At 41.1% G+C, this 20,924-nt stretch overlaps 2 protein-coding genes across 3 annotated transcripts; both read right to left on the bottom strand.

The window, feature by feature from the left end:
• Window positions 1-313: 313 nt before the first annotated feature.
• On the bottom strand, window positions 314-8,250 carry LOC144706211 (cellulose synthase A catalytic subunit 6 [UDP-forming]-like). 2 transcript variants are annotated; one of them, XM_078579155.1, is made up of 13 exons: window positions 7,341-8,250; window positions 6,292-6,487; window positions 6,075-6,226; window positions 5,906-6,008; window positions 5,677-5,830; window positions 5,280-5,546; window positions 3,692-4,037; window positions 3,513-3,623; window positions 3,237-3,353; window positions 2,935-3,147; window positions 2,431-2,844; window positions 2,006-2,356; window positions 314-1,028 (listed from the first exon to the last, which is right to left on the bottom strand). In XM_078579155.1, exons 1-13 carry the CDS (start codon window positions 7,470-7,472, stop codon window positions 444-446), a joined length of 3,141 nt encoding a protein of 1,046 aa, XP_078435281.1. In that variant the 5' UTR covers window positions 7,473-8,250; the 3' UTR covers window positions 314-443. The 2 variants fall into 2 exon arrangements, with proteins under 2 accessions (XP_078435281.1, XP_078435280.1); XM_078579154.1 differs by having other exon boundaries at window positions 3,486-3,623; window positions 7,341-8,248.
• An 8,272-nt stretch (window positions 8,251-16,522) lies between these two features.
• LOC144705859 (uncharacterized) lies at window positions 16,523-18,664 on the bottom strand. The gene is made up of 4 exons (XM_078578699.1): window positions 18,382-18,664; window positions 17,492-17,580; window positions 17,160-17,337; window positions 16,523-16,698 (listed from the first exon to the last, which is right to left on the bottom strand). The coding sequence occupies exons 1-4, from the start codon at window positions 18,553-18,555 to the stop codon at window positions 16,636-16,638; spliced, it is 504 nt and encodes a 167-aa protein (XP_078434825.1). The 5' UTR covers window positions 18,556-18,664; the 3' UTR covers window positions 16,523-16,635.
• Window positions 18,665-20,924: the final 2,260 nt, after the last annotated feature.

The following is a 20,924-nucleotide window of genomic DNA, read 5'->3' as shown; positions in this document are numbered from 1 at the left end:
ATGATTTTCTCGTCCGGAGACGAGAAAACCATCCCATCAGATGAGGAATGGACGAGTTTTTCCATGGAATTTTGTCCTAAATTTAAAATTTTGCATTTTCTTAAGAGTTTGGCTACTTACTTGACATGACTGGAGTGAAGAAGGTATGGGGGCCTCATGGCCTGGATGGTTCCCGGTTGGTATGGTTTCGGACATGGGATGAGGATGAAAACCCTTCAATGGGATGGGCAGTTCCGGGATGGGATGGTTTTGGACAACCCAAATAAAATTGGACATGGGACAAGGATAAAAACAATCCTGAACCGTCCCAATGTTCTGTCTCTGACGAACCTTCACCTCAGCCATCAGCCCACCAAGGTGAATTTACTCAAATATATCTGCCCATTTTTCTCTATACATGTATATAATCTCCATCTCTTTACAAAATTATGGATGACAAATCCTCAGTCACAATCCAGGCCGCAGATCTCAAGAATTGGGCCATCTGATTTGGGGATGAACGGGTTGATCCGAACCCAGAGAAGCGAGCAGAGGGATGCCAGGATGACGGACCAGACGACGATAATAGTGGGAGCTCTCTCCTGCCTTCCCACCAGCCCCTTGAAGAAGGGATACAAGTGGACGATAACCCAGAAGGCAAAGAACAGCTTACCGAACAACGGACCCCATGACTTGTAGCCATTGTTGATGGCACCCGCAATGCCGGCGACGACGCCGAAGATATTGACCAGGAGAAGAGTCAATGGTGGGATGAGCAGCGACGTCCACTTGAAGAGATAGAGCTCAGAGAAGTTGTCGTCGTCTCCGGATTTGGAGGTGACAGTGAAGCTGGTTTCTACTCCGCCAAGGACTTTGAGCAGGCCTTGGAAGAGAGCAAAGAGGTGAGCTGAGACGCCGCCGATCACCCAGAACTGCTCGTTCCGCCACCAGTCGTCAATGCCAACTCTTCCCCACTGCATCTCCAGCACTCCAGTGGCGGCAATTGCGAGGAATAGGCTCACGAAGATGATACTCGCATAGATGCTGATCTGATCGAATTGAAACGATACAGAGAAGTTTAGCATTGCAGGGGAGAGATAGGATGTTGCGAGCAAAGAGTTACCGAGATAAATATGTCATCTTTACCAAGTACATGCAGATTCATGACATGAATCTTTACCAAGTACATGAAACTTTACTGCGTCAAAATTGGAACGATACAGCGAAGATTAGCATGGATGGGGAGAGATGAGATGTTTTGAGAAGAAAAAACTGAGGTAAACATACTAGTTTTACCAAGTACATGAAGATTAATAAGAATTGTTTTGAAGAAGATGAAGATTTAGAAGATGTTGCTGAGAAGGTGCTGGAATGATGACAACCCGTTTCAAGAGGAGAGATCTGAATTGGTTGTTGGGTAAAGATAATTTTTATTACCTCGGGGATGATGATACATGTTTTACCAAGTAAATGCGGATTACGAAGAATGTCAGGAAGTAAATGCAGAAAAGATGATGACCCGTTTCAGGAGGAGAGAAATTTCTTTACCATAGAAGATGATGAACTTGTCGATGAAACTTACGAGGTAAAGACGCAAACTTTACGTAGAAACTCAAGATATAGAATAGTGTAACAAATTATAAGCAGAAATATGATGACCCGGGTCTGAAAAGAAAGGAGATCTGAAGTGGGTTTATGCAAGTCGAAAGTTTTCTTTATTCTGAAAAAAAACGAACTTGTCGACGAAGTCAACGAAGTAAAGATACAAATTTTATAAAGAAAACGAAAGTCAAGAATAATATAAAATACTGATAGCCCGTGTCTGAAAAGAAAGGAGATCTGAAGTGGGTTGATGCGAGTCGAGAGTTTCCTTCATCTTAGAAGACGATAAACTTGTCGATGAATCTTAATAGGTAAAGATACAAATTTTACAAAGAAAAACGAAGATTGAGAATAATGTCGCAAAATAAACGCAGAAAAAGAGACGACCTGAAGCGGTTGATTACGAGAATAGCGTTTTATTTACCTCGGGGATGATGAACTTGTCGGAGAGCAGGCAAAACGCAGGCAAAGTGCAGTAGACGACCAGGGGAATGGAGGTCCAGGGATAGACGACGGAGTTGATGTAGGATAAGCGTTCCAAAGGCTTAAGTCCGCCCCCATAGCCATACCAAACGGGGCAATGGCGACTAAGGAAGATCTCCACTGACCCAAGAGCCCAACGTAAAACCTGGTGCAACCTATCCGATAAGTTTATCGGCGCCGACCCTTTGAAGGCCGCTCGCCGAGGCATACAATAAACAGACCGCCACCCGTGCGAGTGCATCTTGAAACCCGTTAAGATGTCCTCCGTCACCGACCCGTAAATCCAACCCACCTGAAAACACAGCTTTCTAAGCGATTCTGACACCCACCCAGATCAAATCACCTGTCAAAACCCAGAAAGATTACCTCTTTTCCCCACTCTGTTTTATCCTCGTACCCGCAGCTGATAACGTGAATCGCCTCGTTCAGTGAAGAAGGGGAGTCCGCGGTCTTCACAAACCCCCCTTCCTCGCGCTCGGTGGAACTCACAAGAACGGGGGACTGCCCGAATCTCTTCTCCAGCTTCTTCTTCTTCTGCTTCAGATTAGGGTTTTCACAGGCTTCATCAATGGCCTCGATCGCGTGGACTTGCTTGGAGGAGTCTTTCTGCCTCTTGTTATTCCTCTTCTTCTTCTCAAACCATGGCCAGCAGTTGCAGCTCTTTCTTGGGCTCTTCTTCTGAGACGGCGCGTCGAAGCCGTATAGAGCTCGGCGACGGAACACGCACCCCGTTCCCACGTAAATCGGCCCTTGAATCCCGTCCAAGCCCTTCATGTTTATCTGCAGAATAATCGAAGAAAAACAAAGAAACTATTGGGTTACCGATAGACGTATAATTTATTGGTAAACCGAGAGTAGATCGAAGTGTACGTCGAAGAACACGACGTTGCGATTGGAGTATCTGTCGTGGAGATCGATCCCGTCGAATCTTTGCGGAAACTGCACGTAGCAGATTTTCTGGCCTGAAATCGGATCCATTAAGAAACACATGGCTTCGCGGAGGGCTTTGCTGTTGTTGATGTAGTGGTCGCAGTCCACGTTCAAGATGAACGCGGCGTTGGAGAGCACGGCCGACACGCGCACCTGTTGCACGCAGAGAAATCTCCAAGTCATTCATGGAAGGTTAGAGAGAGAGATAGATGGTAGAGACAAGAGACTAGAGAGAGAGATACCAGCGCGTTCATGGCGCCGGCTTTCTTGTGATGATCAAATCCCGGTCGTTTCTCGCGAGAAACGTAAATCAGAGATGGAAGCTTGACGCCGGAGTCACCGTTCTGACCCAGAAAAACCTGTTTTTTTGGCGTGTCAAGGAGTCAGATTAATCGAGAAAAAAGATCAGAAAAAAAATGAAAAAAAGAGTGGAATCTGCATCGGTATCTATCTATCTATCTATCTATCTATCTATCTATCTATCTATCTACCTGGATCATCCCCGGATGATCACGTACGCTGTTCCCAGGCCATGGCGTTCCGTCTTGCATCGTCCAACCTTCCTCGGGCACCTTCTGTGATCTCGCCACCAGAGCGTTAATCCGAATTTTGAATTCCTCGTACTCCCTCTACATCATCCAGATCAACTTTAGAAAAATATCATCAATTAATTAACCTTTCACGATAGTAGCTGTACCTTCATGGCACGGCGCTCTCTCACGAACTCGGGATGAACTTTGTCTCTGAGATAGTCGATCTTCTGGGCGAAATACCACTCTGGAGCGCGAGGTTCAATGCTGAATTTGCGACAGAATGGCACCCAATTCTTGGCGAACTCCGCTGTTTCGGAGAGCGCTTCGAAGGTGAGCATGGCCGCGCCGTCGTCGGAGACGTAGCAGGAGACTTTCTCCGGCGGGTAGTCCACGGCGAGGATGGATAGAACGGTGTTGGCGGTGATCAGAGGCGGCTCCTTCGACGGGTCGACCGTGCTGACGAACACGTCGACTCCGGCCAATCCAGAAGCTTTCCCTTCTTTCTCGTATCTGGATAGCGCAGTGAAAATCAGCTATGGCTTTTAGCACAGTGAGAAGTGCTGAACTTGTAACATCCGTTTGCAGCTAGCCAAAATTGCATTTTCAAATCCCAAACACGGTACAACTGAGTTTCTAGTGATGTATCCGGAAACTCAAGCACAAGATGAAAAAAATGTTGGGATTTGAAAACGCAACATCCTGCCTAAATGTTGCGAGAAATAGCACCCGGGCAATCAGTTATAACTTTTAGCGCAGTGGTAAGCGATGAACTTGTAACATCTTATTACAGCTAGCCAAAGTTGCATTTTCAAATCTCAAAGACAATTCAACTGAATATCAAGTGATGTATCCGGAAACTCAAGCACAAGATGAAATAATATTGGGATTTGAAAATGCAACATCCTGCCTAAATATAGAGAGAAATAGCACCCTTGCAATCAGTTATAACTTTTAGCACAGTGACAAGCACTGAACTTGTAACATCTTATTACAGCTAGCCAAAGTTGCATTTTCAAGTCCCAAACATGATACAACCGAGTGTCTAGTGATGTATCCGGAAACTAAAGCACAAGATAAAAAATGTTGGGATTTGAAAACGCAACATCGCGCCTAAATGTTGAGAGAAATAGCACCCTTGCATTCAGCTATAGCTTTTAGCACAGCGATAAGCGATGAACTTGTAAGATGATAGAAGAGTCAAAGTTGCATGTTCAAATCCCAAACTCAATACAACTACGAGTCTGAGGATGTATCTGGAAACCCAAGTACAAGCAATATAATGTTGGGCATCAACATTCAGTCTAAAAGTTTAAACGAGAGGTAGTGCAGTTGAAATCAGATATAGCTTTTAGCACAGTGATAGGCGTTGAAATTATAACATGGTATCACAGCCAAAGTTGTTACTGGAAACCCAAGCTCAAGATGAGAGAATATTGGGGATCAACATCCTTCCTGAACGTTGAGAAGAGAAGTAGCACTCGTGCAATCAGCTATAACTTTTAGCACAGTGATAAGTACTGAGCTTCTAGCATGGTATCACAGCCAAAGTTGCAAGTTCAGATCCCAACCACGATAAAACCAGAAGTCTGGCCATATATAAGCCAAAGTCAGGTGTTGTGGGAAAGTATTGGAGATGAATACCCTTCCTATCAGCTATAGCTTTTAGCACAGTTCTGAGCGATCCCATTCTGATAGAAAGATAGCGAGTTTGAACAGAAAATGACACTAGTCAGCTGCTTAGATCCTTCATACCTCAGAGACAGACGATCCAGATAGGTTTCACGCTCGATTGGGTACCATTTGGGGAATTGATCCAGAATCCAAGAGATTGCAAACCAAATTTCGCAAATTACAGATGTCAGCCAGAGACCGAAGGCGTCTGGGACGGGATGCGTGAGCCGGTAATGGAAGAAGAAGCCCAGGATTATGAGCCGGAGGACAATGATCAGCCTGTATGGGTTTATCTTCCTCGATGGAATCGACAGATTCCTCCACAAGGGCTGCCTGCTTTCATCCGTCCTGAAAACAAGAGAGTTAGAATTTAATCTCTTACTGAAGTGCTAAAAGCTATAGCTGATAGCAAGTGCGCTGCTTCTCTTCTAAACATTTCAAAACTGGTACTTGCATAAATGGACGATGGTTTCCTTACGTGGGAAGATCAGAATCATCTCCTTCTTCCAGCTTCACAATTTGAAGCTCATCTCGCTTCCTGAGCCTACGTTTCTCCACGCGATCTTTCCAGGCAACAGTGCCATAGCCGTAAGCTCCGAGGTCCTTTCCCGGGTCTATCGGCCTGGGTCGGCCTAACACAGAAGAACCCAACAAAATTCGCTATAATACTTCTATCGAAGAAGAAAGAGTCAAGCCATGGTGCTCACAGGAGAGGGAATCATCAGGCGAATGTGGAGGAAAGAACACGCTCCTCCTCTCCACGAACGAATGGGAGATGAGAGCTTGTCTTTCAGAAAGAGCATCCGCATCCTAGAAGAAACCCAAGTCAGAAAAAAAAGAGAGCAACTCGAAGAGGCTCGTCCCTTGTAAAACTACCTCGCCATGATACGTAAGCAATCGAATCCCTGCAGAGAGACCCACGTCGTCCGTCTCTCCGAGAACCCATCTCTCTTCTCTTCTGACACTAAACTCGTTATCCAAGTCATCCGTCCCGTCCTCTTCCTCGTCGCCTTCTACTCTCGGGCTGCCTAGAGAGAGGAACAGAGAGGGTGATCCACGAACATTATTAACCCAAGTAATCGAGAGACTTTACCTTTGTGACGTTTGTATCGGGTTTTACACTGCGGACAGGCCTTGTTCCCTTCGCTTCTCTCGTATTCATAGCAGGGTCTGCAAACGGGGAAGCCGCACTCGTTGCAGGCAACGAAGGGCTCGCCGTCACTTACGATCTCAATCTTGTCCCCGCATATGTGGCAGGTCTGGCCGCTTAGCTCCTGCAGAGGTTTTGGCTGGAGACGCGAAAAACGTTGTATTAAGATGGGTTCCTTCTCTATTTCCTCTGGCCATTGAGCTTCTGCTCTCTGCTCTCTCTCTCTCTCTCTGCTCTCTCTCTCTCTCTCTCTCTCTCTCTCTCTCTCTCTCTCTCTCTCTCTCTCTCTCTCCCCAGCTGAATTTACTTCATCACTCTCTAGCCCTCCCTCCCTCCCTCTTTAGCTCTCTATTTTTCTCTTCCTCTCTCCCCTTATCTATATCTCTCATCCTCTCCCGGCGCAATGTCATTCATCTCTCTCTCCTACCTCCCTCTGCCCTTCGGGCTCTATCGCTCTCCCCTTAGATCTCCCTCTTCTCCTCTTCCAGCTCAGTACACTTCATTTCTCTCACTTCCCTCCCATTCCCCTTGGCTCTCTATCTCTCTCTCCTCCCTCCCCCTCCCTCTTCCTCTCTATCTCACCTCCCTCTCTCTTCCCTTGTTTCTTCATCTCTCTCTCTCCTCCCTCCCTCTATCCTTGGCTCTCTACCTCTTTCCCCTTAGCTCTCTCTCCCCTTGGCTCTCTCACTCTCTCTCGCGCCTCTCCCAGCTCAAATATACTTCATCTCTATCTTCTCCCTCCCTCCTCTCCCTGCGCAATGTACTTCATATCTATCTCCTCCCTCCCTACTCTCCCAGCTCAATGAACTAACGTCTCTGATATCTCTCTCTCTCTGAAGCATAAAACCGGCTTCCTTCGACTGCTGATCATGGACACGGAGGAGAGAGGAAGAAGAATATGAAAGCTTCCCGCGGTGGAAATAATACATAACCCAGATCAAAAGAAGGATGCCCAGAAGTGGCGAAATTCAAAGAAAGACGTTTAAGCTCACCAGCGCTAGGTCGTCGGCATTGATCAAAACAAGTTCGTTTCGGTTGTGAGAACCCGCCACCAGCCGTCCCGCCGCGGCAATGGCGGCGCCGCACGGAGAAGGCCGGCGGTCAGTATAGAACTCGTCGGACATGGCTGTCGTTTGAGCTTTTGCAGAGAGAGGAGAGGAGAAGAGAAGTCGAACGCTCGAGAGTTAAGAGCAGAGGGAAGAGTTTAATGCCTCTCTCTCTTGCGAATTCGACGGGCGCGTTTCTCCGAGGAGCTGGAATCGCTCCGGCGACAGCTTGCAAGACTGAAACTTGCTCAAGAAACCTACGGCGAACCCCGCGTGGTTAGAGCGACAGTCCGATGGGTATAGAGAGATATAGAGATAGAGAGAAAGACAGAGATAGAGAGAGAGAGGTGGCGCGCAGGGGAATTAAGACGCGGTTTTCTTCATTACTCCAGGGGATCGCAGAACTGGAGTGAGAGAGAGAGCAGTCAAGGGAATCAAAGACGTGGTTTTATTCTGCACTGGAAAACCTGGACTTAGGAGAGGAGAGAGTGAGAGAGAAATCAAAGACGCGGTTTTTTTCTGTACTGGAGAAGCTGGACTTCGCAGAGGGGATAGGTAGGTAGAGGGAGAGAAACTCAGGGGAATCAAAGACGCGGCTCTATTCTGTAATGGAGAAACTAGACATGGGAGAGAGAGAGGAAGAAAGAGGGAGAGAGAGAGAGGAACAGAGAGAAAAAAGAAAGATGGAGAGAGTGAGAGAGAGGAAGAGGAAGGGAGAAAGAGAGAGAACGGGAGAGAGCGAGAAAGAGAGGGAGAGAGATAAAAGGGGAGAGAGAGAGAGAAAGAGAGAGGGAGAGAGAGAGAGAGAGGGAGAGAGAGAGAAAGAGAGGGGGAGAGAGAGAGTGGGAGAGAGAGAGAAAGAGAGGAGGAGAGAGAGTGGGAGAGAGAGAGGAGGAGAGAGAGAGAGTGGGAGAGAGAGAGAAAGAGAGGAGGAGAGAGAGTGGGAGAGAGAGAGAAATAGAGGAGGAGAGAGAGTGGGAGAGAGAGAGAGAGAGAGGGGGAGAGAGAGAGAGAGAGAGAGAGAGAGAGAGAGAGAGAGGGGGAGAGAGAGAGAGAGAGAGGAGAGAGAGAGAGAGAGAGAGAGGGAGAGAGAGAGAAAGAGAGGGGGAGAGAGCGGGGGAGAGAGAGAGAAAGAGAGGAGGAGAGAGAGTGGGAGAGAGAGAGAAAGAGAGGAGGAGAGAGAGAGAGAGAGTGGGAGAGAGAGAGAGAAAGAGAGGAGGAGAGAGAGTGGGAGAGAGAGAGAAAGAGAGGAGGAGAGAGTGGGAGAGAGAGAGAGTGTATGCGGTGCAGTCCAGCCAGACACCCTCGTTTCTCTTCCAGCTCGTGGTCAGACTCCAAAACTAGAGGCGACGGCTTATCCTTTACTACACCCTCTTTAAGATAGATCGTCTCCATGGCTTCTCTCTCTCTCTCTCTCCCCATCTTCTCTTCAACAGTTCACGTACAAACACTTAACAGGTTACTGACAGAAGAGAGATTTGCTATAATCATGAATAAAGGTTTTCTGGAATTACTAAAAATGAGCATTTACTTTTGGAGGGAAAACAAGGGACAGACATTTGAACAAGAATCTTCTGGATTGAAAACAGCCTTGGGCACCAGCTGGCAGAGACATTGACGTATCCCAGAAAGCTATTTTCTTGAAATACAGATCTTTCGTACACAATTATCCTTTCTCCTGCTTTGCCACGCGTCCTTGTTATTATATTATATACAAATATTTTACTACCCATTTTCCTCATTCAGGTTAAATGTGACTGAATGTCCATCTAAAAAAAAGGTTGAAAAAATAGGCTTTTGTAATATAATCAAGAGTATTGTTAATTTCATGAAAAGTTGGTAGTGTTACATGTGAACCGCCATTAAAAAGTCTTGTGAAAAACATGCCTTGTGATGTCGAATAGATCATAAACCAAGGATAATTTGTTATACAATTGTACTAAATTTCAGCCAAGGGAGAACGGATGACTCTGAATAGATATTTCAAAGATAATAATCGGTGTGGTCGGGGTAGTGAAGCCCCCCCCCCCCCCCCCCCCTTGATCCTCCTGCATCTTCTTGATGAGTATTCTCCATTTCATGTGATGTGAGGTCTGAGCCTCAAACTAATCAAATGAGATGAAGTTTATTGAGAGGTTTAATGGACCCTTGGGGGTGGCCAGTTAAAATATTTCCATCATATTCCAAATCTGAAGATACAGACAGAAAAATGTAGTATTCATTAAAAAGATTTTTGCACCAAGATCATTTATTTACTCTGTCAATCCAAGTCCTTCATTTTTAATGTTAAAGGGTCTTAGGGAGAAGAAAAAGAAGTTTTTCATTTTGATGAAATTGTATGATTATGTATTTTGTTATATAAATATTTTCTTTCACAAAGAAGTATATCATTACACAAAGAAGGCGTCACAAAATTTTTGCTAATGTAACACACTATGTTAGTAAAAACTTTCTCTATATTTTCTTTTAAAAAACTGGACAAGCTAAAAGAACTGTTCATAAACCAAATACCTATCATCTTCCATTTTTGCTATCTGAAAATGAAAAAACCCATAATAATGTTTTAGTACATTCCAAGTACAGTGAAAATTTTGTTAATGTTAAAGATATGTTCATATTTCGTATTTTATTTTTTCCGGAGATTGCAAAAAAATGATAATTAAATTTTTGTATTTCCTACAATTTTACATTATCTGTCTTAATAGTTTAGGAGATCAGTTTCTGGGATGTTTTTTGTAAGATCAGTATACAAATTTTCAACTATAATGACATAGTGGTTTTTTTATAGAATTATTAGAAATTTATGGTTCAGGGAAGGTTCAGTTCAGTGATGTATAATGATGCAATGGTTTTTTTTTTCTACTACAAATTTTCAACTATATCAACATCCAATATCAGTGAAGGTTCAGTTCAGGTACATCCTTGTAATTCACAAATGGTAAGTGATAATAATTTGTTGCATTGTGTCAAGGCTTCCTGTATAGTTTGAACTCACTCATTTTTTACTTTTATTTATACATGTAAAAGAAGTGTCAACTCGTCAACACAAGTAATTCGTTAACTCAGGAAAACTATGTAGAAAGGATTTTGGGGTAGAAGAGCGTGCATTATTCAAATGTGGTACTTTATATAGAGATTAACTTGCTAGAATTTTGGGTGTTTTGCATGAAATTTCTTAATCTCTTAATTTGTTCGAATCGGTTGAACCTCCACACAGATATTATACTCAGAATCTTCATAATATCTATTTTTTCTTCTCTTGTTAGAGACCTTAACAATTTTTTTGATTGGCTTGGCATCATTATTGGCACTTCCATCAAAATTGGTAATCTCGTCCTTCTCGTGCAATAGTTACGAAGTTGATAAACCATCAACAAAATACTTGCATTTTCTCATGTGGCACTGTCTCATCTTGTAATGATACTGATAAGCCAAAAATAGGGGTAGAAATTATGCAGTTTTTTAGCCCTTGTCGTTGTGAATTCTGGCTTATGCAATAAAATTTATAAAAACTCTGCTTAAGATGTGTAGTGATAAGTACGAGTATCGTACAAGGGAAGCTAATAAGGAATTCAATTTGATGATATTCTTGGTAGTTTAACCCTAATTAGAGTGAATTTGATCTTCAATGAGGATCAACTCACCCTAATTAGAAGAGAAATTTAGAAAGGGGGATAGAAGAGATGAGATGAATAGAAGAAATTGGGAGCTCTAAATTGGCTTCTTTGATCCAAATAAAAGGGTCCAAGAGGTCAATTAGAGAGGTTGAGAGGGAAGTTTTGATTTGAGTTGGGTTTGTTTTGTAAGTTTGATAATTCAGAAATAAAATGGGGGTAGTTTTCTAATGTGCATTCGGAATAGCTAGGTAAATCTCTCAATCTCTCCTCTCAATCTCAGTAAGGGCTTGTACATTTCGCTCAAGCCTAGCGGTTTAGAGGTTCATACCAAGATCAAGAAGAATGAAGAAGAAATTTCACTAAAACAACATCCAAAATACACTAAAAGTTCAAATACAAACAAGAAAAATGTACCAGATAGGTTGATCCAAGCTGAGCTCCTCCCTGTCTTGCAGCTGTGATAGAGCACCATCAAGAATGACCCCTCCCTCTCGAAATTCGGCTTTTATACCTAGGTAAAATGGTAAAAATTACCATTTTACCCCTAATGAGTAATTAAATTTTATCTATCAATTCAGGCTTGATATCAATAATCCAACCATATAGATAGAAAGAGGGGATCAAGACGAGCAAATACATAAAAAAATCATCTCAATCGGACTTCTGGATTGAAAGTTATGAATAAATGAATTTAAACCAATACTAGCCCTTGGATTAAATTAATTTATTTTATTTTTTTCCTTGTTAACTGATCGCTGACGTGTTCTTTTTCTATTGCCAGCGGCGTTTCAACTTCTCCAGGCGGCCGTCTCCACGTTGCGCCACGTACCCCCTGCGAAAAGAAATAAAAATAAACAGAAAAGGCGGGTCGGACTATCCGTATACATTTAGCTTGCACGTGGCGCGTGGTTTTTAAACCGCACTGATGAATCCGCGCGCGCCACGTCACCGCCTGTGCGTGCACTTACCTCCTGGAGCTTCTCCCTCTTCACGCCCCGTCAGATTCTCATCCGACGGCCATGAAAGCGCCACGTCTACACGCAGCAGATTCCTTGCTCTTTTTCTGACGAAGCCCTTTATAAAATAAAAAATTGTAAATGAACGCCGCCCAAAAAGTATTTGTGTATCTGTCCTCCCCGCGTTCTCTCCTCCGCTTTTCTTCTAAAACATTAAAACTATAAATAATATAATTGCAAGAAAACCCTGGAAGATTTTAAATTACATCTTTATGCCTGCAGTGGCGATCGAGAGCTGTTTCCAGGGTCTTTTTGCAATGAAACTTTGCAAAAAGGCCCTTCAAAGTTCAAAATGATAAAATTACTCTTTTTCTCTTATAAATATACCTTTTTTCCTTAGAATAAAAACATTTACTTATCAAATAAATCTCAGAAAAATCCTAAAAATTCGTAAAAAATTCTAGAAAATTCTAGAAAATTCACTGATTCATCCCCATGCTGATAAATGTCGAAATTAAATATTAAATTTTCCATTTTCATTCAAAAATAGTTATTTCAAGCTTCAATAAGTCCTTTAAAATTCATAGAATTAACAGAAAATTAGGGAAAAATCAGAAATCACTTGAAAACACTATTTTCATGTAAATATATGATAACAACCCCATTTTAAGCTTTTTAAATGCATAAAACTGTGCTAATAATATGAAATAAAGACAGAATTTAGGGTGTTATCTGATACACATGTGCCTCATTACTAGGTCAAGAAGTCTTGATTCATTATAATGAATGTTCAGCAATTCATCTTCCATTGCTATCTTGAAACGATATTCTTAATGGTGCCCAAGGTGTTAGATGTTCAAATAAACGTTGGGCACATATATAAAATTTCCCTAAGCCAATGCTTCTATCTCTTATGGATCTCCACTATTCCATCTCTCAGATTCACTCTTCAACTTTCTTCTCGAGCTCATAAAATAACTCCTTGTATTTTTTGGGTTATGATGATATGATTTGAAGCTTTAAAACACTCTTCAATGCAAAGGAATGTAAAGATGAAATCTGAACTAATGTCTAAAACAAAGTAAACTTCGTGTACCTCGTGGGGAACTTGTTCCACATTTGACTTTCTCCCTGGGAGAGTCCTTTCAATACGATCACATACCCAACCTCTAGACCTATCCAGGTGATCAAGGACTGTTGGATCACCTCTTCTTCTCCTCCAACTCTTCTTCAAAATCATGTTGATCTTCTCACTATTAAGACTCTTTAGTGGAAAGAGTCGAGAGCAAAAACTGAGAAGAAAAAGGGGGAACCCAGATCTATTTGGCATGGACACCTAAAAGGGTTTCCTTATTTATAATTTTTGGAACTTTGCATAAAAATCCTTACTAATAAATTTATTTTTCAATGTCCTTTATTTTTATATGCGTGACCCTTATATCAATGTAGTTAACAAATCTAAAGGCCCAATAATATTTATTGAAAAATATTATTAATTAATTATATCAGTATATATAATAATCAATCAAGTATCAATTTAACCCAATTGATGAGTTAAGTTCCTAGCTCATGGGATGCCAAGCTATACCTCGTGATGTAGAAGATACCTAGTAGTATTTGAACTCTCTCATGGAACCTTTACCATCATTGGTTACACTATACATAAAATCCTTTGCTTGCGTACGACTCTAGAATGACTTAGGGCACAATCTGTAACATGGATCATTGGAGAATGTCTAATACACTATCCTCACTACCATGTATATGCATATAGTTTCATGATCTTTCTCGAGTCAACCTCTTTATATTGGAGAACAGATGAGCCTATCTTTACCGTTCAATCACCTTCGTATGCTTCTTACTGTATCAGAGCTAAGACTTGTTTTAATCTCATATCTAGAGACTCATATGCCATAGTCAAAATATAGTCGTCCATCCACGAGATGTCCTTGGTGTCTCAGGTCAACAGACCGGTTATACAACCGCAACGTGAATCAACCTAATTGACATTTAAGTTTAATACCATTCAAGGATTCATACAGATCAATTCAACAAACTCTTTCCCAAAAGAGCACCATCGTTTGTCATGACTGTCTCTACACTAACTACCACAAGATCAGACATATTTATTTTAAAAGTAGGACTAGATAGTGCTATTATATCCAAATAACTTTACCCCCATCTCATGTATAAAAAAATAAAAAAATTTAGAATAGGCACTTGAAGACTCGTGATCGTGGTATTATGATCTCATCATAATTCACTAAGTCATTGCACGTATTTAAGGACTTTATTATAAACCTCACGCGAGAATAATAATGAATATTATTTATTTCATTGAACTTAAACCAATTGTGGAGGCATGATTGGCTTGCCGGTCACAAAATAATAATATTAAATAATTATTTTTTAAAATAATGATTTTTTAAGATCACACAATTTTCTGCGTTAAAAAGGACAAGCAAAAGAAGAACACTTCAAAGCTCTTGTCATACTGGCTAGCCATTGCAAGAGCACATTTGGAATTAGGCAAAGAGAGAAAAATTGGGAAGAATATTTATACACGGGCCATGATCTAAAATGACCCTCTATTTTCCCCTATTTTCTCTCTTGACATTCCTTGCTCTTTTCATGTTGGTTCAGTTTGAGTTTTCGGAACTCCTACATTTGAAATTTATTAACCTAATTAAAATTAAAGTCAGAGTGAATTGGATGAATCAAGGACATGGCACATACCTCTCTAACTGCTCCTTTGAAGTCCAAAATTGACATTGTTCCAATTTGACCGAGTAGCGAATAGAAATAGTGCCAAAAATCACATGGGATGCTCTAGCCCATTGATACTCATCCAATTTAATCTATATAAATTTCTGCACACAGAGAATTTCACCATATTCATTGGTAACAAAAACTGTTTGACCTGAAATTTAAGGTTAGTTAAATATGCCCGAAATGTGCATAAAATGATGTTTATGGTGAATTCAGACTATTTAGATGATAAATTCAATAATCAAATGCTTAAATTCATATAAAATGTATGAAATTTCAGATACATTTATCATGTTACCACAGCTCTCGCAATCCCAATTCAAAAGTGAATACATACTTACTATATATTTTTAGAATAAATATGACTCAACTTAGTTTCCTAGCTTCCTTTTATTATCAAACATTCCACTGAAGAGATAAATCATCACAAACCTAGGTCACCGGATTAATGAATTTTCTCAAATTGATCTCCAAATTAGAAAGACTAACTATCCATTAATTTTATCATTTCCAATTATTTTAATCTCAACATGTTGCGATTTTAATTATATTTCCTCAAATAATTATCACAAATATATTAATCTCAATTCTATTGAAACTTCGTTTCAGAAAACTTGGTGACGAGTTCAAATGCTTGAACATTAGAGATATCAAAGGCGCATACGTAATATAAAGTTTTTACATTGATCGTTTTTTCTTACTTTCACTTAATATTTTTATTTTATTTACCGTGGATCCTGTCTCATGAATTTTAAAAACATCCTCCTATTGTATGTCAATCATAATATAAAATTCAGCAAGGAAAATGAATTTACTCCAAAATTGTTTGTTGTCTAAAATGATTCCAGAGTTCCTTTACCTACTTTAATTCTCTTTTTATCTTCAACTAAGCAAAATATTATTTTGGAAATATATCCCTCTTACTAACACTTTTTCTTTCATGATTTATTCATGTATTTTATGTACTGACATCATTGGGAAGTCTCGCTTAAAATCCATTTTTGGGCTACTATAAGCAAATTTCTAGAGATTATTGATTTCAACATTTGTAATAAATTATCAAAGTTCCACCATAGAGAAAAAATATGTATACCTTTCTGTAATGTTTTCACCATGTAAATAAAGGAATTATGAAATATTATTGTGCAGAATCAAACGGTAGAGTGAAGGTTCTAAATGGCTATTGTCATGCATATGGGGCGTGAGATTGAGAATCTGTCAGATGCGAAAAAGGCACATCAATTTCTTGCTTTGAGGATCCAATCAGAATCACTTGTGAATCAACATCATCCTCAAAATAAAGTGATGGAGAAGAAAATTGGAACCGATCCTCTGTGATTTAATTTACGGAAAGAGCGTCTTTTGATGCAGATAAATACTGTATCATCTCCTCGGAAAGTTAAATTATGAAAATGAATCATAAAATCACTGATTTGATCCAGAATGATTATTCCCAAAGCAAGAATAAACAGGTTGAGATGCGTCTTTTCCGTAATTTCTGAGCTTTCAAAGTTGGAACTATTCTGCTTTTCCCTAAGTGCCAATTTGGAATTGTTGCCTGCATATTTAGAGATATATGAAATAAATAAGGCAAAAGCTTATCAAACGAAAAATGGCCTATGAAGAGCATCAACTATCCAACAGATTATAAGTTTCTGGTAATCATCCTATTTATCAAAGAAAATAATATTATTACATTTCTTTTGATCTTATGAGGCATCTGCCGTTTCTTTTCCGCCCAAAAAGAGGGCAATAATGACTGACTAACAGGATTATGACAGCCAGCTTGTAGATAAAAGGGGAGGATAATCATGCGATAAACATATCATCACACGGTCTCTACAAAATGGAGATGAAGTGAGATAATCAGCAGTTTTATATGAGAACCTTGTCCCCCTATTAAGCATCATTCAAAGCATATTCAATCCGTTCCAACAACTGGTTTACGGGCAGTGCTCCCTCCTGAAATTAGAGAAAGCAAAATTAATAGAAAGATAAAAGATGAGATAAGTGTAGAGACAAAGTATTTCCAGATACTTATAGGATCTAAAAGGAAATAGATTATTTTCTTAAAAAAAAAAGGAAATAGATTTTGATACAGGTCATATGCGCCCCAACTTAATCCAATAAACATAGATAAGATCTCGAAAGGCAACAGGCACAAATTCCAATCTAGGCTGCCACATGGTAAAGAGAGAACAATAGAAAGAGAAAACAGCAAGATAGCAGGGAAGCAGTGGCTACTACAGGCCCATATCAGCCCAATTCATTCTTGATTTGCCCTCCATAGGAGAGGGCTTGAATTATTCAAATGGAAAATATCCTGACAAGAGTTGGGGGTAGTATCAGAAGCAAAACACAGATTTGGTAGATATCTAGAGAGATATAGATGGAATAAATTTGTTAATGAAACAATTACTTACAAAGCGATCGTAGGGCTTTCCATTTCTGAAGATGATGAAAGTTGGAAGTGCCTCAACACCATACCTGCTGGCTATGGCCGGATACTTTTCAGTGTCTATCTTTACAACATTAATCTTGTCTTTCAGCTGTGTGCTTACTTCGTTAAGAACAGGCACCATATATTGGCACGGCCCACACCTGCGGCAGTATAAAAGAAAATGTTAACATATAAAAGTTTGATATTCCAGATTACCATAAAGTGGAAAGTACATTTTTTATGAATCGAAGTGGAAAGAATAAATCTAGTTCTCTTGAGAATTTTCATAGTTTAATCTTTGTGACTGTTGCTTACCAGGTGGCATAAAAGTCAACCAACACAGGTTTATCTGAATTTTCCAGCAAGTCGTCAAATGAATGAAACGTCTGCTTCTTTGCCTTAATCTGTTCGATTAGAGAACAGTAAATGTTGGTCAAAACTTCTCAACACTGACAGCTAATTACATGTCAAAGGTATTAAGACGAAATACATCGAAGGGAAAAGAATATTTGAAAATATTTTAGCATGATGCGGCAAAAAAAAAAAAGAAAAAAGAATTGTCCTCAAGAAGCCCGGTTAGTAGTGAGGCACCAACGTCATCAGGAACGTCCAGAACAGAAAACTTCAAGAGTAATTGGCATCCAATTCCTCATAAACCCTCAATGTGGGCACAATATGACCTAAATATGATTATAGGTTAGAGATAATAAAAAAATAGATTATATAGCAGCTCCCTGATTTTACATGATTCAACAATATCAATAAATCGAATAGGCAAAAAAATTTCAATCTTCGGAAAGACAAATTAAGAGAAAATAGCAAATACAATAAATAGGCCCCAAACTAAGGTTGTCCTCATTTTGCAGGTCAAGCTAACTGACATAATCTATAAAAAAAGCATTTCATTTTAAAGCTACGAAAATTTCAACGATCAGAGTGCCTTTTTCGCACCCTGACGATGAAAGACATAACTCAAATCACAAACCTGCGGGTACACAAACACAAAACCGTAATAAAATGCAGGATTCTGAAAACGTTATAATTCTTCAGACCCAATAGATAATTTCGCGAAATCTCTCTTCACAGTAGCAGATCATAAAAAAGATAAAAAATCTGGAAGAATTCGACACGACCCGGAAATCAGAAACCAGCGCAAGCATCAGAAGAACAAGCGTAAAGCAATCAAAATTATGGCAGAGAGATACCACTGGAAGATTCCGACGAAGGGTTTCGGCTTGAAGCCGTCGGGGACTGGTACGCAGACCGCCAGGCCTTGGGCAGAAGCAGGAGCCACCAAACAGCAGCTTTGATGACTCTAAGCACACAGGACGAGAGATGCATCCATTAATTGCTGCAGAAGTTGCTGAACTCGCTGCCATTCTCCCAAATTTTGGGTTTTTCTCCTTCCCCGAGCACGCCTGGTCGCTTGTGGCTAACAATATCGCAAGAAGATGAGCGTTTTCTGTTCTGCAAGTCTGTCTCTTCACCTCCTGTTTATATAAGAGATTCATGAAGCCAATTCAAGGCCAGTGGGCCGACCTAAAAATATCTAAAGTCCAAGGATATTCTAATGTTAAAATGGTTATTAGTTAGACCACAGCTAGGTATGTACTTTGATTCTGAATGTGAATAAATATGACAACTTATAGACTCAGTTAACTCATAATGTTCTGAATCTGAGTCCCCATTTATCACATGACTTGAGTTAAAAAAGGTGGGATTTAAGTTCGGAAATTTGGGTTTGGATTTAAGTTGTAGTTTTAATTTGATTACTTCTGTGGATGTGGAAAGAAATTGAAGAAAGCTGGGTGAATGCTCAGTTATAATAAATTTTTATGTTTCAATAAATATGACTCAAATGTAGGGGCTGATGTGATCCTACAAAATTTAATGGATTCAATGAAGCGGTGTATCAATCAGAGATTGGTTATGCATTTTTTTTACTGATCAGGAGGAAATATTGATAATTTATTACATTATCTCAAACTTTTTTTATCAAAAGTTTTATCCTCTGATCCAAGAAACCATGTAGGCAAAAATGATTCCTGCTCATACATTCATTCAAATTCATGGTTTCAATCAATCGTTCCATTTTTTTATTGGCAAAAACATGGTATCGGGTACGTCCAACCCTGAGGTTATGCCCATAGATCGATCCAGCCGTGCCCTGGATGCCACCCAGTGGGGTTTTATATATAAAGTTGATTGTTTATCAGCGTTTTAGGCATGGAACAAGCATAAATATCCCAATTACACTCGGATCCCACTCGTCCATGCCGATGTGCAGGAAAGAGAAATGAAAGTGATACCTGGCAGGTGCTCTGAGAAGGTCGCTCATGCCGGCGTGTCTCCGGATCCTCCCATGGCGGTGATGATGCATGGAGTGTGTGGAGCTTTCCCTGTTATCGAGAAGTGTCGTCGATGAGGTGCGTGGCGGGACATCAACAAAGCGGGAGAGCAAGCTCTCCGCCTCCCTCGCTTCATGCAAGACGCCAACCGCGGGGGCAAATCTTCACGAGATGTATGCATGCCAGCAGGAGCAGAGTCGATGCATGGAGTGCAGTCCAACCCGCCATCCACAGATGTCAGTGTTGAGGTGCTCGGCAAGTTGGACGATCAGGCAAGAGGGTGAGTTCTCTCATCATCATCCCTCCTACAATCCACCACTCTCGCGGCCTCTCCTTCGACAGTGTGCGACGCATGTGAAGAGCCGACAAGCCAAGGAGTTCCACGCGGTAGCATCCACGAGTTGTCGGAGGGAGTTCCTGCCAAGAAAAGAAAAAGGAGGTAAGGGTACGTGTGTATACCGTGTGGTTGGCAAGAGCATCCGATGTCAGATTTCCCTCGCTTAGCTGGTGACGAACACTAGGTGCGCGAGGGCAGCACCGCATGATGTCCTGCCAGACCCACTGAAGTCGCCATTGGGAGCATTTATCTGTAAGAAGTATGTCAACTAATACTTGTGAGTCTGATTCTACGACGATATTGTGAAGGTTTCATTCCTTGCAGAGGAGTAAACCATCACGTATTGCCAAAGCCTCGGCTATTGTATTAGTCTGAATGCCATAAAAGGATGAAAAAAAAAAGATAAGACTCCTTGTATGGTCACGGAGGATACCGCCCCCTCTAGCTAGACCAGGATTCCCTTTGGCTGCACCATCCACATTCAACTTGAGGGTGTCGGTTGGCGGTGGATGCCAACGAACAATCTGTAGCCGAATGCAGGTAGGGGTGAGGGTCACCCAGATGCCCCAAGAGCGAAGGAGGTCACATGCGAGGGCTGAGCTGTGCGCGTGAGGAGGTATAAGATGGTGGATGCAACGTATCCATAGCTTGACTCGTTGCATGATATCCAAGGCGCGCATGGGAGTACCTGCAAAACGAGAGGAATTTCACCCTTTCCATATCTCCCATAGTAAGTAGGCTATGGTGATGTGGAGGAAGGGGCTCCATTTAGAGCGTGTTGGCGAGAGATACATCTTGCCAAAACACTCTAACGGTGTGAGAATAGGGGAGGTACAGAGGAGTGGACGCCAATGATGTGCAATTTGACGCCAACAGTCTACGGTTGTCTCACTATGGAAGAAGAGGTGTTCCATAGTCTCAATTTGCAGAGATGTGGGGCAACAATGGCAACGTGAATTGAGGGAGTGGCAGATATGGATCACCTGATCGTCAGTAGGGATACGACGATGTAGGAGTCTCCAAAGGAAGAAGGAGACCCGAGTAGTGATCTCCGGATGCCATA

Source organism: Wolffia australiana, chromosome 7 (assembly GCF_029677425.1).
Source record: "Wolffia australiana isolate 7733 chromosome 7, ASM2967742v1".
Lineage (NCBI taxonomy): Eukaryota > Viridiplantae > Streptophyta > Magnoliopsida > Alismatales > Araceae > Wolffia > Wolffia australiana.
Note: the sequence above shows the minus strand (reverse complement) of the source record. Positions and strands in the feature narration are given on the sequence as shown.

Excerpts from the sequence above, each read along its gene's own strand:
- LOC144706211 (XM_078579154.1), bottom strand. The coding sequence starts at position 7,472 with ATGTCCGACGAGTTCTATACTGACCGCCGGCCTTCTCCGTGCGGCGCC. Across the intron at positions 2,357-2,430 it reads AAACAGAGTGGGGAAAAGAG|GTGGGTTGGATTTACGGGTC; the intron begins GTAATCTTTCTG and ends CTGTGTTTTCAG. Across the intron at positions 1,029-2,005 it reads ACAAGTTCATCATCCCCGAG|ATCAGCATCTATGCGAGTAT; the intron begins GTAAATAAAACG and ends CAATTCGATCAG.
- LOC144705859 (XM_078578699.1), bottom strand. The coding sequence starts at position 18,555 with ATGGCAGCGAGTTCAGCAACTTCTGCAGCAATTAATGGATGCATCTCT. Across the intron at positions 17,581-18,381 it reads TTCGTCGGAATCTTCCAGTG|ATTAAGGCAAAGAAGCAGAC; the intron begins GTATCTCTCTGC and ends CTAATCGAACAG. Across the intron at positions 17,338-17,491 it reads GTTGACTTTTATGCCACCTG|GTGTGGGCCGTGCCAATATA; the intron begins GTAAGCAACAGT and ends ATACTGCCGCAG.